The 15796-nt window shown below is 39.6% G+C and overlaps 1 gene segment (V, D, J or C); it reads right to left on the reverse strand.

Moving 5' to 3' along the window:
• LOC140460455 (Ig heavy chain C region-like) overlaps nt 1-12172 on the reverse strand; it is a 38516-nt gene extending 26344 nt beyond the window's left edge. The window contains 2 exon segments of the C gene segment in view: nt 10301-11949; nt 12076-12172. Coding sequence covers nt 10301-10355 — 55 coding nt within the window.
• Nucleotides 12173-15796: the final 3624 nt, after the last annotated feature.

A 15796-nucleotide genomic window follows, 5' to 3' on the forward strand; every position in this document is an offset into this window, starting at 1 on the left:
CCTGCTCTGACATTCTTCATGATCCTACTCATCGTCCAAATCAATAGCCTAATCCTGCTTTCTCCCCACAACATTTTACCCTGTTCCCTCCAAGTGTTACGTCTCGCCGTCTGTTGTACACATTCAATATATTAGTGTCAACTACTTCTTGTGGTAATGAAATCCACATTCTCACCACTCTTTAGGTGAACAAATGTCTTCTCAAATTTCTCCCAAATGGTCCAGCTCGAATCCTCAAACTGTTTCCCCGGTTCTCACCAACACGTTGTACAGGTTGGCAGCACACATAGATGAATTCCACATCGTCGAACTGTGATTTCTATCACAGTTGTCAGAATTTCACCAGGGAGTAGAAATGAACAGTTAACGCCTATTTTATAGCCGAAATCTTATTCTCAATTCCCATAACCTCATTTTTTTTTCCTAAAAGTAACTTTCAAAATGTATCACGCCTTGCTGTTGTATAATGTACACACTGTTTCTGTGAACCTCCCTCCTTCTGGAGCCAAATTTCTTGAACCTTACATTTATCACGATCATAAAAGACATCGCTTAATATTTCCCTTAATTTAGACGGTTTTTTAATTTCAAAAATAATTCCCTGTGTTCTCAATACAGACAAATGGATTTCTTTCCATTCAATTTTTGATTGGACCTCGTAAATTTAAAGCATTCCTGTCAGGAAACGAGACCACATTTTCAGTTTATACAACATAGAATATGGAACATTACAGTGCAATACAGGCCCTTCATCCCTCGATGTTGCACCGACCTGTGAAACTGTTCTGAAGCCCATCTAAACTACATTAAAATGCCCTTAACATTGGCGATTCTACTACTGTGGCACGCAGGCCGTTTCATGCCCCTACTATTCTCTGAATAATGAAAATATCTCTGATATCTGTCCTTTACCTATCACTCCTCAATGGAAAGTTATGTCCCCTTGTGCTAGCGGTCACCATCCGAGGAAAATGGCTCTCACTATTCGCCCTATCTAACCCTCTGATTATCATATATGTCTTAATTAAGTCACCTCTCAACGTTCGTCTCTCGAACAAAAACAGCCTCAAGTCCCTCAGCCTTCCCTCGTAAGATCTTCCCTCCATACCAGGCAACATTCTAATAAATCTCCTCTGAACCCTTTCTATCCTTCCTAGAATGTAGTGACCATAACTCTGCACAGTACTCCAAGTGCGGCTGCACCAGAGTTTTACACAGCTGCAGCATAGTTTCATGGCTCCGAAACTCAATCCCTCCACTCATAAAATTTAATACACCGTATGCCTTCTTAACAAACCTATCAACCTGGTTGATAACTTTCAGAGATGTACGGACATGGACACGAGATTTCTCTGTGCATCCACACTACCAAGAATATTACTATTAACACAGTGCTCTGCATTCCTGTCACTCCTTCCAAAGTGAATCACCTCACGCTTTTCCGCATTATATTCCATTTTCCATCTCTCAGCCCAGCTCGGGCAGCGTATCTATGTCTCTATGTAATCCACAACATCCTTAATCACTATCCACAACTCTACCAACCTCAGTTTCATTCGCAAACTTTCTAACCCATCCTTCTGCACGCTCGTCCAGGTCATTTATAAAAATGACAAACATCACTGCCTCTAAAACAGAACCTCGTGATACACGACTATTAACTGAACTCCAACATGAACATTTCTCATAACCACCAACCTCTGTCTGTTTTCATCTGGTCAATTTCTTATGGAAACCACTGGATCACCATTAATCCCATGCTTCTGCATTTTCTGAAATAGCCTCCCGTGGGAAACTTATCAAGTACCTTACTGAAATCCAAACACACCACATCAAACGCTTTACCCTCATCCACTTGTTTGGTCACCTTCTCAAAGAGCACAGTAAGGTTTGTGAGACATGTCCTGCCCTTCACAAAACCGTATCGACTGTCCCTAATGAACTTCATCCTCTCCAGATGATTATACATTCTATCTCTTATCATCTTTTCCAACATTTCACCAATAAACGAAGTAATGCTCACTGCTCTACAATTACCAAAATTGACTGTACTCACCTTCTTGAACAAGGGAACAACATTTGCTATTTTCCAGTCTTCTGGCACTATTCCTGTATCTAATTGAGACACCAGGATCAAAGCCAAAGGCTTTTCAATCCCCTCTCCGGCTTCCGAGGGAATCCGAGGATAAATCCCATCTGGCCCAGTGGGCTTATCTATTTTCAAACATTCCACAATTGCAATAACCTCCTCTTTGTGAACCTCAGTCCCAGCTAAGCTCGTGGCCTGTATCTCTGTATTCTCCTCAACAACATAGTATTTTCCCTGTGTGAATACTAATGAAAAAGTTTCATTTAGCCAGCCCTCTATTTCCTCTGACTCCACGCACAACTTCTCACGACTACCTTTGATTGCTCTTAATCTTACTCTAGTCACTCTTTTAGTCCTGATATACTGAATGATAGCCTCAGGGTTTTCCTTGATTCCATCCGCTAATGATCTCTCATGTACCCTCCTGGTTCTTCTTAGCTCCCTCTTTATGTCTTTCCTGGCTAACTTGTAACTCTCAAGTGTTCTAACTGAGACTTCACGTCTCATCCCAACATAAGCCTTCTTCTTTGTCTTGACAAGAGACTCAAATTCGTTACTAAACCACGGCTGCCTCGCCCGACAACTTCCATCCTACCTGACATGTATATAATTAACAAGGACACACAGTAGCTGTTCCTTGAATAAGCTCCATATTTCAAGTGTGCTGGTCCTCTGCAATTTTCTTCCCCATCCTATGCGTCATAAATCTTGCCTAATCTCATCAAAGTTGCTTCTCCCCCAGATATGACTCCTAGCCTATATACCTATCCCTTTCCATCGCTAACGTGAACAAATATGTTCTACACAAAAGCTGTTATCACCAATGCAACCAGCTGACCACACTGTTCACAAGTTGGTGTTTCCGAGTGACCTTGTTAGAGTCACCAGACTACTTAATACAGCCATCAGCAGGACCACCTGCTTGTTCCATCAAATCAACTACTCTCTCGAAAATACCTCAGCTGACCTGTGACCAGAAATTCCAAGCTCTTCAAAGGTATTCTAGATTATTCTGCAATTCTCAAATCTGGGATCCCATCTTCAAAATCTTTCATGTAAATCTGATCTGAACTCTGCTGCCCATATCCTAAATTGCACTTCTTGTTCACCCATCAACGTTTTACCTCAAAGTCAGACAATACTTTTGAATTTATTTTCTCTTCCATTTGTTCAAATTCAACGACAGCCATGGTTTTGCTATTACAAAATCCCGAGATAAATAATCTCTTAGCTTTATGAACTGGGCTGTTGCTGACTTCTTATCAATCCCCAATGTTTATCACTACACAGCAGTCACGTCATCAATAACACGAGAAAATATCGCATGTGAAATTTTATATTGAAATAATACACGAATGCAGCAGCTATCAACCCGCAATTGAAATATTGAGTTGATTACATTCTTTGGACCTTTTACACATGACCACTGTTCCGTGCTCTCCAGCAAGCACACTGTCAACAAACTGCAGCATTTTGCTGTAAATTAAGATATCAAATTCTATAAATAACATCCATGGCAATGACTATGTATATCAGTCTTGGGAACAACATACCCGACATAATAACTGATTCCACCTGCACACTGATATTCTCACGCGTATGCGTATGTCTTCTCCGTCATGCAGTGTGAAAGCATCAATTTGTGACACTTTCCAGCAAGTATCAGAGTCACATTCGTTCGAATTGACATTAGTGATGTCCATGCTGATATTCAGCACATACCGAGGCCAAAAGATAATGAAACTACTCTAGGCCTTCAACATTATCCTTCCCGCAAGATGATATGGAGTGGATTCGTCCAGATGATGTAGAAAAGACGGGGAGGGGTGGGGTAGGATACCTATACAAGTGCTACAGTTCATTCATAGAGTCATATCAGATTGGAGGCATATTCAGTCTCTTTCTCTCCACCAATGCTTCCAGGAAGGCTGAATTTCTTTAGAGTTTGCTGTTCTAGTTTTATGAAAGGGAGAGTGGTGACCCCATTTCAGAAAAGCAACCCGTGGAATGGGTTTGAGTAAAGCTGAGGAATTACCACTTCAAGAAGTCATTTGTGGGAGTATTGTTTGGGTCACCATGTGTAACTATATAATAGGGAGAGCATAACGGAAGACATTGCAACAGCTTGTCAGAAAATCACGAAAATCAGTATGCGAGCTATAATCTGCAAAATAACTGTGAAAGTTAGATGTGCAAAGACAGCCCACGTGTGCAGCTCATAAAAATAGATCTTGCAATCATTCATTCGAATCGCAAGTTTTCAACCAATATTGAACATCCTGCAATGGTGGATTGAGATCGGATTAACTCATTATCTCATTGCAAACGCGCCCTTCGGGATCAGCAACATTAACTCCATTGCATAATACAATCAATTTGTGAGATAGACAACTGGTCTTTTTTAAAATAAAAGTCATATTCTGTGCGCACGAAATCAGAGCTGGCTGAAGTGAACAGGAAAATCAGATGGAGGAGAATTCGATCATGATAAAGTGGCAAACATGTAAGGAGACATTTCAGATCACTTAAATAGGCACATTCCAAAGAGTAAGGAATATTGCAAGGTTCAGAACTGCTTTTTGTGGTTTAAGATAATATCTACATTAAGGAAAACGTATGTGATTGTGGATAAACTGATGGTTAGTGAGAAAATTAGACAGAATATTAAAATGTTCGGAAACGAAATGTCTGAAAATTAAAAAAAAAAGATTGAATAATCAGAATATGATAGGAAGCTAACCAGTGAGTTAAAAAAAGAGAGAGGACGAGGTCCTGTAACTATTTCGAAAATACAATAATTTACAAACTGAAAGTTAGTCATGCAAGAAATCAATGTTTGACAAATCATGCTGTCAAACGCAGCAGAGAAGAAATAAATAGAACACTTATTTTCCAACAGTTTTCATGACAGAGAACACAAGCAGCATTCTAGAAACTGCAATTAATCGGCAAACCAAAGGAAGGGCAAAAGCAGGGAATTGACATGCAACAGAGAAACGGTCCTGCCTAAATAGTTACATCTGCGGTCCGAGAGCTGCCTGCCCCCTCGTGACATTATCCCTGCGTCCAAAGTGAAAATGTCATTCAAATAACTGACCTTTTGTGATGACTGTTGCAGATTATCTCCAATGCTGGGAAGGCCCTTTAGATTGCAACGCATCACATTTAACATGTTTATCAAAACATTTTGAGACAGCGAGCAAGAAATGGCACAAGTCAGTTTGCAATATTAGAAGCTGTTTAAAATAAGGTGCAACTGGACAAGTTCAAAACAATCACGGCTTTATGAACGGGAAATCATGTTTAAGAAATCTACTGGATAAAAGGGGAATCGTCGGTTGCAGTGTGTGTTGATTTTCCGTAAATATTCAATAAAATTCCAAATCAAAGTTGATAGTGGATATTGAAAGACAGAGGACTGTACAATTCTGAAATGGAAAGGAGAATAAGCTGAAAGTGACAGTAGGTGTGCAGGAGTAATCCTAAGGTTGGCAATTGATGTGCCAGAGGGACTGTTGGAGGAATTGCAACTGTTCGTAATTTATGTGTTGGATTAAGTGGGACATGCTCCATTTGCCCAATATAACGAACTCTCAAAAATAAAAAGAGGCATTAAGTCATCAGAGGGTCTAATTAAACTATAAGAATATCTTGACACGTGTGAATAAGAACACGGAAAATGACGTGCAATGTAGTAATTTGGTGAAAGGGGTGAATATCTAGCAAGAGGAATAGAAAAGAACAATCAAAATGATGACATTTCGTGCAGCTCTGAGTTGCAGAAAGTTGATGGTGTTCAAAAGGATGGATCACTTGACGTTAGCACATCTGGCCAGCAAATAATTAAGGAAACTAAAACAATGATATCATTTATCAAATGGGAAACTGGACGGAAATGTGCAGAAGCTTTTTTCCAGATAAACCAGGTACATAAAAGATTCCTCCTGGACTGTGTGGTGCGTCTGATTGGTCATCTCAGTCACATGAGATGTAAACACATCAGAGGCCGTTCAGGAAAGGGTTACCTGACAATTCCATGGAATGAAAAATTGCCTTTGTCGGAATGGCTTTACAGCCCTCCTGACGGAATTGATACTTGAATGCTGCATATGTACGTGGATATGCCATGATTAGGTCGATTAAAAAATAATGTAAATCATATGAAGTTAGGGTACAATTTCCCAGTAATATGAAAGACATTCAAGGAAAGGCAGAATTAATGAACCCTGTGGAGCAGCCGGAGGTTGTAACTTTTTTTTTATAAAACTGCATGTCGGACTGAACGATGTGTTTGGTACAACTTGCCAATAACTACAATAACATTGCGAAATCATAATGAAGAACTTAGTCAGGTTTACACCGTATTTTATAGGGTAAAGTGCATTGTACCCTGACTTTGTTGAAACGAAAAGAAAGCTGCCTCAGTTGGCAAAGCCCATATCCCTCTTTTTTTAAAAAAAACTATTAAACAAATATGCTTTAGTCATGCAAGTTTCATAATAAAAGCAGAATTCCCAGAATTAATGGAAAGGAAAGGAATTTCCATGAAATAATGGATACTTCCCAGACAAACTGGTGCAGTGCAGTGGTTAATATTTGGCAGAACTATAAAAATGACAGAACTCTGTAAATACTGACAGACATAGCAATGAAATAACAAGTTCGAACCAGTGACACTAATTAGCGATAAGATAGCCATTAATGTTGATATTAACTTCATACTGCTGGGAAACTTGGAATATTAAACATATTTTTATCAAGACAAAGCAACTGGCATAGAAGTATCCAATTTTTTTTCAAAGTTTACAGTTTGAGGAAACATGTCAAAGTAAAACACAAAATTTCTCTCGTCTATTTCAGTTAAATACATTTGAACCTCGGTTTTCATCATCTCAGCATTCCATGGAATGCCCAAAAAACACTACTAACTGAAAGAAATAAAGTTCTTGGCTGGGACAGCATACTCTTGCCAGACCACAGGGGCTGCTCTCTCATGAGAGGGAAATGACTGTTGGTGATTTAACCTGAGGGCCATCACATCTCAGGGGATGGACGTGGCTGAGAAGGAGAGTCCTTCACGATAACCTCAAACCAAAAATGGGAATTGAACCCATGCTGCTGGTATCACATTGCTCTACAAACCAACAATTGAGCCAACTCGGGTAATCCAATCCCCGAGGTAAAATAGCATGCATACAAAATTAAAAACAGTCTTAGTGTTCTTCAAGCAGGAAGGAAAATAATTGTTTTTGGAGGATTTCAGAGGGGAACAAGTTACCCAAGCCAAATAATTGTCTCACTGAGCCTTTCTCTGTCCTACTAGAACGTGTCCTATCTTCAATTGACTTTTCTGTATTGATGATGAAATTCTTGAAACTCCGAAACTTTTTTTTCAAAACCATATGCGTGCATTATTTTCCTTTATGCACAGAGTTCATCTGACCATACGGAGTACCAAACTAATTCTTGGGTCAACAGGACTGATCTGTTCATAGAGATTAGATTCAGTCGGACCATATTCACTGGAGAGCAAAAGCATGAGGGGACGCTCATAGATAGTCACAAAATTCTAATAAGATCATGAGAAATTTGTTCACAAAGAGACGGGTGAACTGATGAGATTCGCTGTCAGAGAAAACTGTTGAGGTCAAACCATTGATGGTTTTTGAGACCAATTCAAAAATAGAATTAGGGGAAATGGATTAAACAGCTTCGGAGAAACCGGATACAAGATTGAGTTAACTGATTCATCATGGATGGACGGACAGAAGGTCGGACGTCATCATGGCTCAGTAGTTAGCATTGTTGCCTCGCCATACCCAGGATAAAGATTTAGTTCCAGTCTTTGGTGACTGTCTGTGTGGCGTTTGTAAATTCGCCCCGTGTAGGCATGGGTTTGCTCTGGGTGCTTCACTTTACTCCCACGGTCTGACGATCTATGGGTTAGGTCAATTAGCTGCAGTAAATTGCCCATCGAGTTCAGGGGTGTGTAGGTCAGGTGTAAATGTAGAGTGTTGGGTGGGTTACTCGTGAATGGGTCAGTGTCAACTTTTTGGGCCGGATCGCCTGCTTACACACTGTAGTCATTCTATCTTAATTATGTTGGAGTAATTTCAAAAGGTCTGGGCTTCTGTGACGCCGATTTTCTGAATTTCCGTGTTTCATACTGATGGTTATTCTTCAGGTTAATATAATTTGGTAGTGTTCCCAGCTGACCTGTTGTCCCCCAAACTTCACTGCATAATTTCCCTTACGGGAAGGTGGAGAACAGTTAATTTCTCAGATCGTCCCGTTCAGATTTGATTTTGGGTAAAACTTTTTTCGCAATTTGCTTTTACACATATTTTAGCCTTTTGCAGGCAAAATAACAGAGTCTGGTAGTTTTGGCCTAGAAGAAGTTTCTGAAGTTGAACAAGTGATCACTGTACTGGCAAACATAGTGCTATTAATGTATGAGTCAAAGTGAATTTACACAGACTTGTATAATAGAAAACAAAATAATAAAATATGTGAAGTTTTTTACGATTGCAGGGAAACGTGACATGGCATTTAAAAAAAACTTTCCATTGGCGTGAAAAGTATCAGGTAAAATAATTAAATTTGCATGGCGTAAACACACCCAATTCCACTTCATTCAAAGAGACAGAGCTATTTTCTGGAAATTTACCACGACACGAACAATATCACAGTGGAAAGTATTACTTCTTATCAGTTAAAATGACAGTACCTTCTGCCTGGGCAAACTATTCTACGCACCTTCTAGATGCACTAAAATCTTTTTCTATGTTCGCACATTAGTCTAAGAATGCCCAAATTGCAGAAGTTGTTATGTGCAGTGAATGCTTCCTGTTTTGGGATTGACACCACGGCAAAGCTGCATTTTTCTTTTAATTTGAGGGTGCCTGTGTTGAACTGGGTGGACAAGGTCAAAAGTCACACCACATCAGATTATAGTCAAACAGGTCTTCTTTTTAAATCACAAACTTTCTGATCTTCGCTCCTTTGTCAGGTGAAGCCTGATTTCTGACCTTATTTTGTTAGTTGTTGTCAATTATGAACTACTGATTTGGGGTTCCCCTATTTTTTCCTGCAATCGTAAATACCTGTCCAAGAATACGACAGCAAGGTGATTGCATCACAAAAGCAATGCTGTAGTGCACACATCGACTTATTGATCCTATTTCGTTAGGTATGATGTCCTGAGGATCCATGAGGGCAAGGCAAAGACTATTTAGACAGGTTGCTTGATGTGGTTAAAAGAATTGAATCGGATAGCAATGAATATTATCAGTAACGCAAAGAATATTCCACTCTAGGAATTAATATCGTATAGAAGGGCTACATGATTTCCACTTTAATGTCAAGTAAACATTTTACACTAAAGCTATAGTGGGTTCAAAGTTCTCAAATATTTGACTCCCTCTTAAACACAACAAACTTCGATCCACAGATGGACATGCATCTGGGAGAGCATGTTTCAGATAATCTGGATTTTTGCTAAATTACAGAGAAATTACTCTCCGCTAGTTGTCTGAAATAGGGCTCTGGTAAAATCAGTGCACAATTATTCACCATTTTGTGGAACTGGAGCAGAAGAACGTAAGCTGCAATCAACCTTTACCAAGCCCACGTTTGGTGAGCTACAATTGTTCCAGTTTCAAAACTGGACGGTCCATTTGCTGATTTTGTGATAATGTTAATGTAATCGAAATTATGTTAAAGAATGAGGCTTGTCTTTCGAAACATTGATTTTGGACACAATCCAAAACATTAATGTTAGCAGAAAGTTTTCCTCAATCTAGACTGGCATTAATTGTTCAGATTAGAAGTTTTGAATACCATTGAAACACTGGCATTCCTTAGTACAGCCTCACATCGTGGGCAGTTTCCTGCTTAAACAGCTAAAGCCATCATCTGCGCAAATAAAATCTTATATACTCTATGCCAAGCAAGTTAAACATTTCGATACTGTATTGGCTTGTTCTCAGCTACATTTACGTCTATATTTGTATATTAGCATAAATTTGCTCAAACAAAATCTGCAAATGAGTTTGAAATGGAAGACACATAAATTATAGCACGCAAAATATGTCGATTAGTAAACGTTCTGAATATCACGTTGTGCAGTTGAGCCTGTTTTAACGAGAAAACGTTTTTTAAAAATAACTCAACTGCAAAATCGTAGTGATAAGTAGCAAGAGGGTCACTTACCAGGTTTCACAGTCAGAATGGTGCCGTCTCCATCTAAGTAGTAGTCACAGTCCATCAGCTCCCATTCAACGCCATGCAAAAAGTGTCAGTGAAGCAGAAGTCCTAGAATCAATATACCAAAACAAATCCTCTCCGCTATTTTCCATATATATTCACAGCATTAACAAATCTTCATTTGGTAACAATTTAAATCCATTCATAAACCGACTATCTCCAATGCCAGTTTGGGTGACATTGGAAACGTTAGCATGCTGATCTATAATCAACGGGAAACTTGTATACAATTCCAGAATGGAACGAATTGGAATTGATGTTAACTCTATTAAGCAGCATTCATGACAGAAAGTTGATTATAGAATCATGTTCATCAGAAGCAGAAAAAGGAATAACTGTCCGAGAGGTTTGTGATCTGGCTTGTGTCACTGTGCAATCCCAGCTACACATTGTTTCACACCAGCACAAGAAATCAATTGTTGCAAACATAAGTGAAGATTCTTCAAATGCTCCAGGATATTGATTGATTGATCCAACAAGTGTGACGTAAATCACTCCCTTTGTATATTGTATTCCCAGGCACGTTTATAATTCTCAGCCACTCTTCAAATCCTGAATACTTATCTATATTGCTTTGTGAATATGATTTTAGCAGTCGCATAATAATCAGCTAAAGAAGTATGAAAATCGGTCTATGGCAGTTGCCAGGCACTAAAAGTTGCAAGAAATATTTCAGTATGAGGTCCTTAAGCATGCAGATAATAATTTATATGAGCAGTGGATTCACATGTGGCAGGACGTTTCTGTATTGCGGGAATCACAGATTAGTCACTGTGGTAGCAAGTCACACAGTCACACACAGCAATGCAAAAACTTCCCATTGTCATTCGTACAAAAACACCAAGTCGATGCACAAACTGCAATCTGGATTCCTATCAATGTGCACCTTCTCACATTTATTTCAGAAAACCAAATTTGATATCCATCCAAACTCCGGAATAGCTAGCCATCCTGATAACCAATTAATCAAAGTGTTTGAGGTTCTGGTAACAATGTGTGCTGGTAGTTTCTGTATGACAGACGTCGAGTTCTCGATTGCTGTGGTCATACCAGCTGTCACAGTGATACATCCCAGTGCAAAAACAAATGCTCGCACATTACTGTAAGTTCAACAACTGCACTGAATATCCAAGTGCACCTTCTCTGCATTTCCCTGCTGAATTTTGTTAACTACCTTTTAGAACTTGACTCCTGCTGTTCGGTATCATGAACAGTGGCCTCAAAGTGCATGTTGAGCGTTGACAAGACAAAACAAGGCAAATTTGCTTCACGGAAGATCTGAAGGTGTTTTTGTTTTGGTAGAAGATCAGGTTTATTACTGTGATAACTATATGCTCGACACTGATATGTACCACTGTCTTCAACTCTTAGGTCACTAATTCGCAAAGAAAAGGAGTTTGATCCCTTGTTCACTGTTTCCGAGTATCGTCCGCCAGTTGATAAGCTCTTCTTTGATGCGCCCTTTTTTGTGAAATACCAGCCCGTGTTACACAATGCATAGCTGGAATCTCTTAGGACGCAATTGATGGTCAGTGATTCGCCTGCCTCCTTTGTTGCCGTACTCGGTGTTTGTTCAACCCGTTGAGTAAAGACATCTGTGCGGAGAAAAATATATTTAGTACATGACATTTATTTCTCATCGGGAGAGTTTCAGTCAAATACATTTCAATAATAAAAACACGGTCTCCATGCGAGTAACATCTATAAGAAACCGTACTTACTTGGTAACCAGGCTAAAAGGCACGAAAACAAGAAAATATTCATTGTTTCTGCACCAACAAACAGAACTTCATACGCAGCCAATGCTGGAATTAAAACCTGTTCTGTGTAACAGTGTGTGTCGGAGCACCGACCTTATAAACCACGGGAGACTCTGCTCATTTGCATCATGTGGAGCGAGAAACCAATCAGGTTGATGCTAACTCACGAATTGTGATGGGCTGAGCTTTATGCAGACGAACCATCATCACATCATGGAAATCTGCATCAATTGAGAATTGATAGATTAACAGCATGTGCTTATTTCCTTATGTTTAACTTGGTGACATTTTGATTTCCTATCCGGGAACATTTGTCAAGTTCAGGCAGTGAATTCATGAACAAAGGGGGCACTTAAATAATTAAGACTGAAACCCACACATGGTGACCTCTGACAACCGAGTGGCCACGCGTCTTATGCATGCATGCAATGCTCGCTAGAACCATAAAATTAGAAACATCAGGTTTAATTGGCGTCTCTCGTTCCTTGAAAATTTCGCGTGAAATGTGTGTCAATATTTGAAAGTCTTTGACTGTTAGTAGCTATGAACGTTAGAACAGATTTTGCAGAATTCGAAAATTTGAAACTGGTCAGTGAAGTCAATTCAAGAATTCAGAACAGAGAAAACACGAAAAAAGAGACGAAATTCAGCCTGTTTAAAAATGGATAGAAGCTTCTCGTCACGTTGACATCATCCATTTGGATATAATCTTCGAGATGGTGCTGCTGAAACTTGAATGTTCTGTCAACTGCAAATGTGGCTCTCAATTCAGAAGATCAAAGCGATATTTACAGATTGATGTGATTTAGTTTAAAAGCAGCAGATAGAACTCAGGAGCAAGTATAAAATGTTTTTGGCATTTGTTAATCAAAAGAGGATTCGATATGCGTTGAATTGTTAAAAGTGTCTTGTTTCATTGAGGAACGTTAGAGCTTGGTAGGATTTCACAAAGAGTCAAATGAAATTCCAGGTCATGCTTGTTAAATCAATTCAAAATGGTGCAAATGATAAATCCCAACACTATAATCACAGATCAGCTTTTGACCCCACCAAAGAGTTTGCATGCTGTGATTTCAAAGCTTGCACCAACGGTTATCCAGAATGTTGACTGACGTGGAAATATAATATGATGATTACATGGAAAACGAGCTTTCTTTGTTCAAAGAACTGCAATTGTTGGCCCACATAATATGCGGAACAGGCGGAAAATGTTTGCATCGAGAAAGAGAACTTCGAGAGATTGCATAAGCTGGAAACAGGAGCCGTGCATATACGTTTAAATGTAAAATCTTTGTCGGGGGAAGCAGGCACACCCTCGCAGACAGCGTTATGATGCTGTGAAAACTTTTACCAGGGTTGTACTTTCATATCATGATATTTCATCAGATGGGCTCCGATTAAAACACATGGCGTGAAGTCTTAACTTTGTTCTGCTCTTCTCAGAGACTGCTAACGTTGTTCAGCATTTTCAGTGTATTCTATTTGCCCGGTTTTAATGCAAAACGTTCAGAATCATCGCATGCTGTTTGCCATGTGGAGGTGGAGTGGAGGGAATCGGAGTTCTTGTGGCTGCTTGGCTGAAACTGAGTAATATCTAATTTCTCCCTGATTATTATCCGTTTATTTCTTCAGAAGAGGCAACAAGAATGCCCCCCACCCCAACCCCCGCATTTCTAGCCCAGCTACAGCATTCAAGAAGATGATGGCTGATCTGAAATTAACCTCAACTCCACATTCCTGCATTCTGAATAATGTTTCATCCCCATGAAATCAAGAATTCATTTACCTTTCCATATAAATATTTAATACCATTCTGATTACTCTATCTTTGTGGAAGAGCATTCCAAAGACTCACAAATATATAAGCAATTATTTCCCTTTCATGTCTGTCTGAAGTGGGCAAGTCTTTGTGTTAAAACTATGATTTTTTTTCTCTATTCCCCCAAAAAAGGAAACAATCTTTCATCATCGACCCCGCCTATTTTCCTCAGCACTCCATATGTTTCAATCAACTGACCTCTGTCTCTGCTTAACTCCAGAATGTACACACCTCGCCTCTCTCCCCTATTTTCTCTTCTTTCTCATTAACATTTCCATAAGCACAGTGACCAACACTGTCCAAAATATATCTGATTTTTATCTTACCAATGCCCTGTATAACAGAAGCTGTTATACTGTTGCAGTGCACTGCTGTCACAAAAACACACAAGTTTCATTTAACTTTCTTGATTAATGTCCATTCTGAAAGCCAGATCTCTCTGCATGTGAGAACGTTGCACTTTATTAACGTCATGATAATAGGATTTATTATTGATTAGTGTGTCTTATCTTTTATCCTGGATCGCAATGATTCATTTTATTGTAGTCACTCATTATTTGCTGAGTTTTCCTCAATAACAGCGTCTTAATTAAACCAGGGCTGAAACTCAGCCTTCTATCGAATTTAGTCTGATCCGTTGTTTCCAATGATTCAGGAGAATATTCTGAAACGACACAAGGCACTTGATAGCCAGCGTAGAAATGAAAAATAGGCAGGATGAACACGTGGCTTGAGGGTTGGTGTAGGAGGGAGGAGATTCAGATTTGTTGGACATTGGGACCGGTTCTGGGGATGGTGGGACTATTACACAATGGACGGTCTACATCTGAAACAGACTGAAACCAATGTCCTTGGGGGAGTTTTTGCTACTTGTTGGGGAGGTGTTAAACTAATGTGGCAGGGGTAGTGGGAACCAGAAGAGAAGAGAATTAGACAGTGATATGTATATTAGAGATGTAAGAATCATAAAGATAGCATTAATAAGTGGAAGAGTAGGCAGATCAGATGAATGCAAAAGAATTGGTGACCTGAAGTGTATCTACATTAATGCATAGGAGTATAGTGTGTAAGATAGATAAACTTAGGACTTGGATTGGTGCCTGTGAGTATGACGTATTGCAATCATAGAGACTTGGTTGAAAGAAGGTCATGATTGGCTATTAAATATTCCAGGGTATAGGATACTTTAGACAGGGTGCAGGGAAGTTCTACGAGGATGCTGCCTGGTATGGTTCTAGCTCTGAAGAGAGGTTGAAAACGTTAGGATTGTTTTCATGAGAAAAAAGGAGATTGAGGGGTACCTGATTGAGGTATACAAAGTCATGAAGGGTATAGACAGGGTGGATGCAGGCAAGCTTTTTCCCAGGGTGAAGGATTCAATAACGAGAGGTCATGCTTTCAAGGTGAGAGGTGAAATGTTTAAGATGGATACACGCGGCAAGTACTTCATACAGAGGGCAGTGGGTGTCTGGAACGTGCTGCCGGCAGCGGTAATAGAGGCAGGCATGGTAGCTTCATTTAAGATGTGTCTGGACAGATGCGTGAGGAGGTGGGGAGCAGGGGAATACAGATGCTTAGGAATTGGCCGACAGGTTTAGACAATAGATTTGGATCAGCTCAGGATTGGAGAGCTGAAGAGCCTGTTCCTGGACTGTAAGTTTTCTTTGTTCTTTGTTCTAATTAAAGCCATAATGGCTTTGTCATTTTATATTGCTTCTCTAAGAAAGCTTATCTAAGAAAGAGCTAAATGGTATTCTATTAATGCCCGGTCTCTTGCAACGAATTAGTTAACTCAAAAGCTGTGACATTCAGGCTGGTTAGCCTAACCTCGGTCGTTGGTAAGATTTTCGTGTCCATTATTCA

This window comes from Chiloscyllium punctatum, chromosome 36 (genome assembly GCF_047496795.1).
Source record: "Chiloscyllium punctatum isolate Juve2018m chromosome 36, sChiPun1.3, whole genome shotgun sequence".
Classification (NCBI taxonomy): domain Eukaryota; kingdom Metazoa; phylum Chordata; class Chondrichthyes; order Orectolobiformes; family Hemiscylliidae; genus Chiloscyllium; species Chiloscyllium punctatum.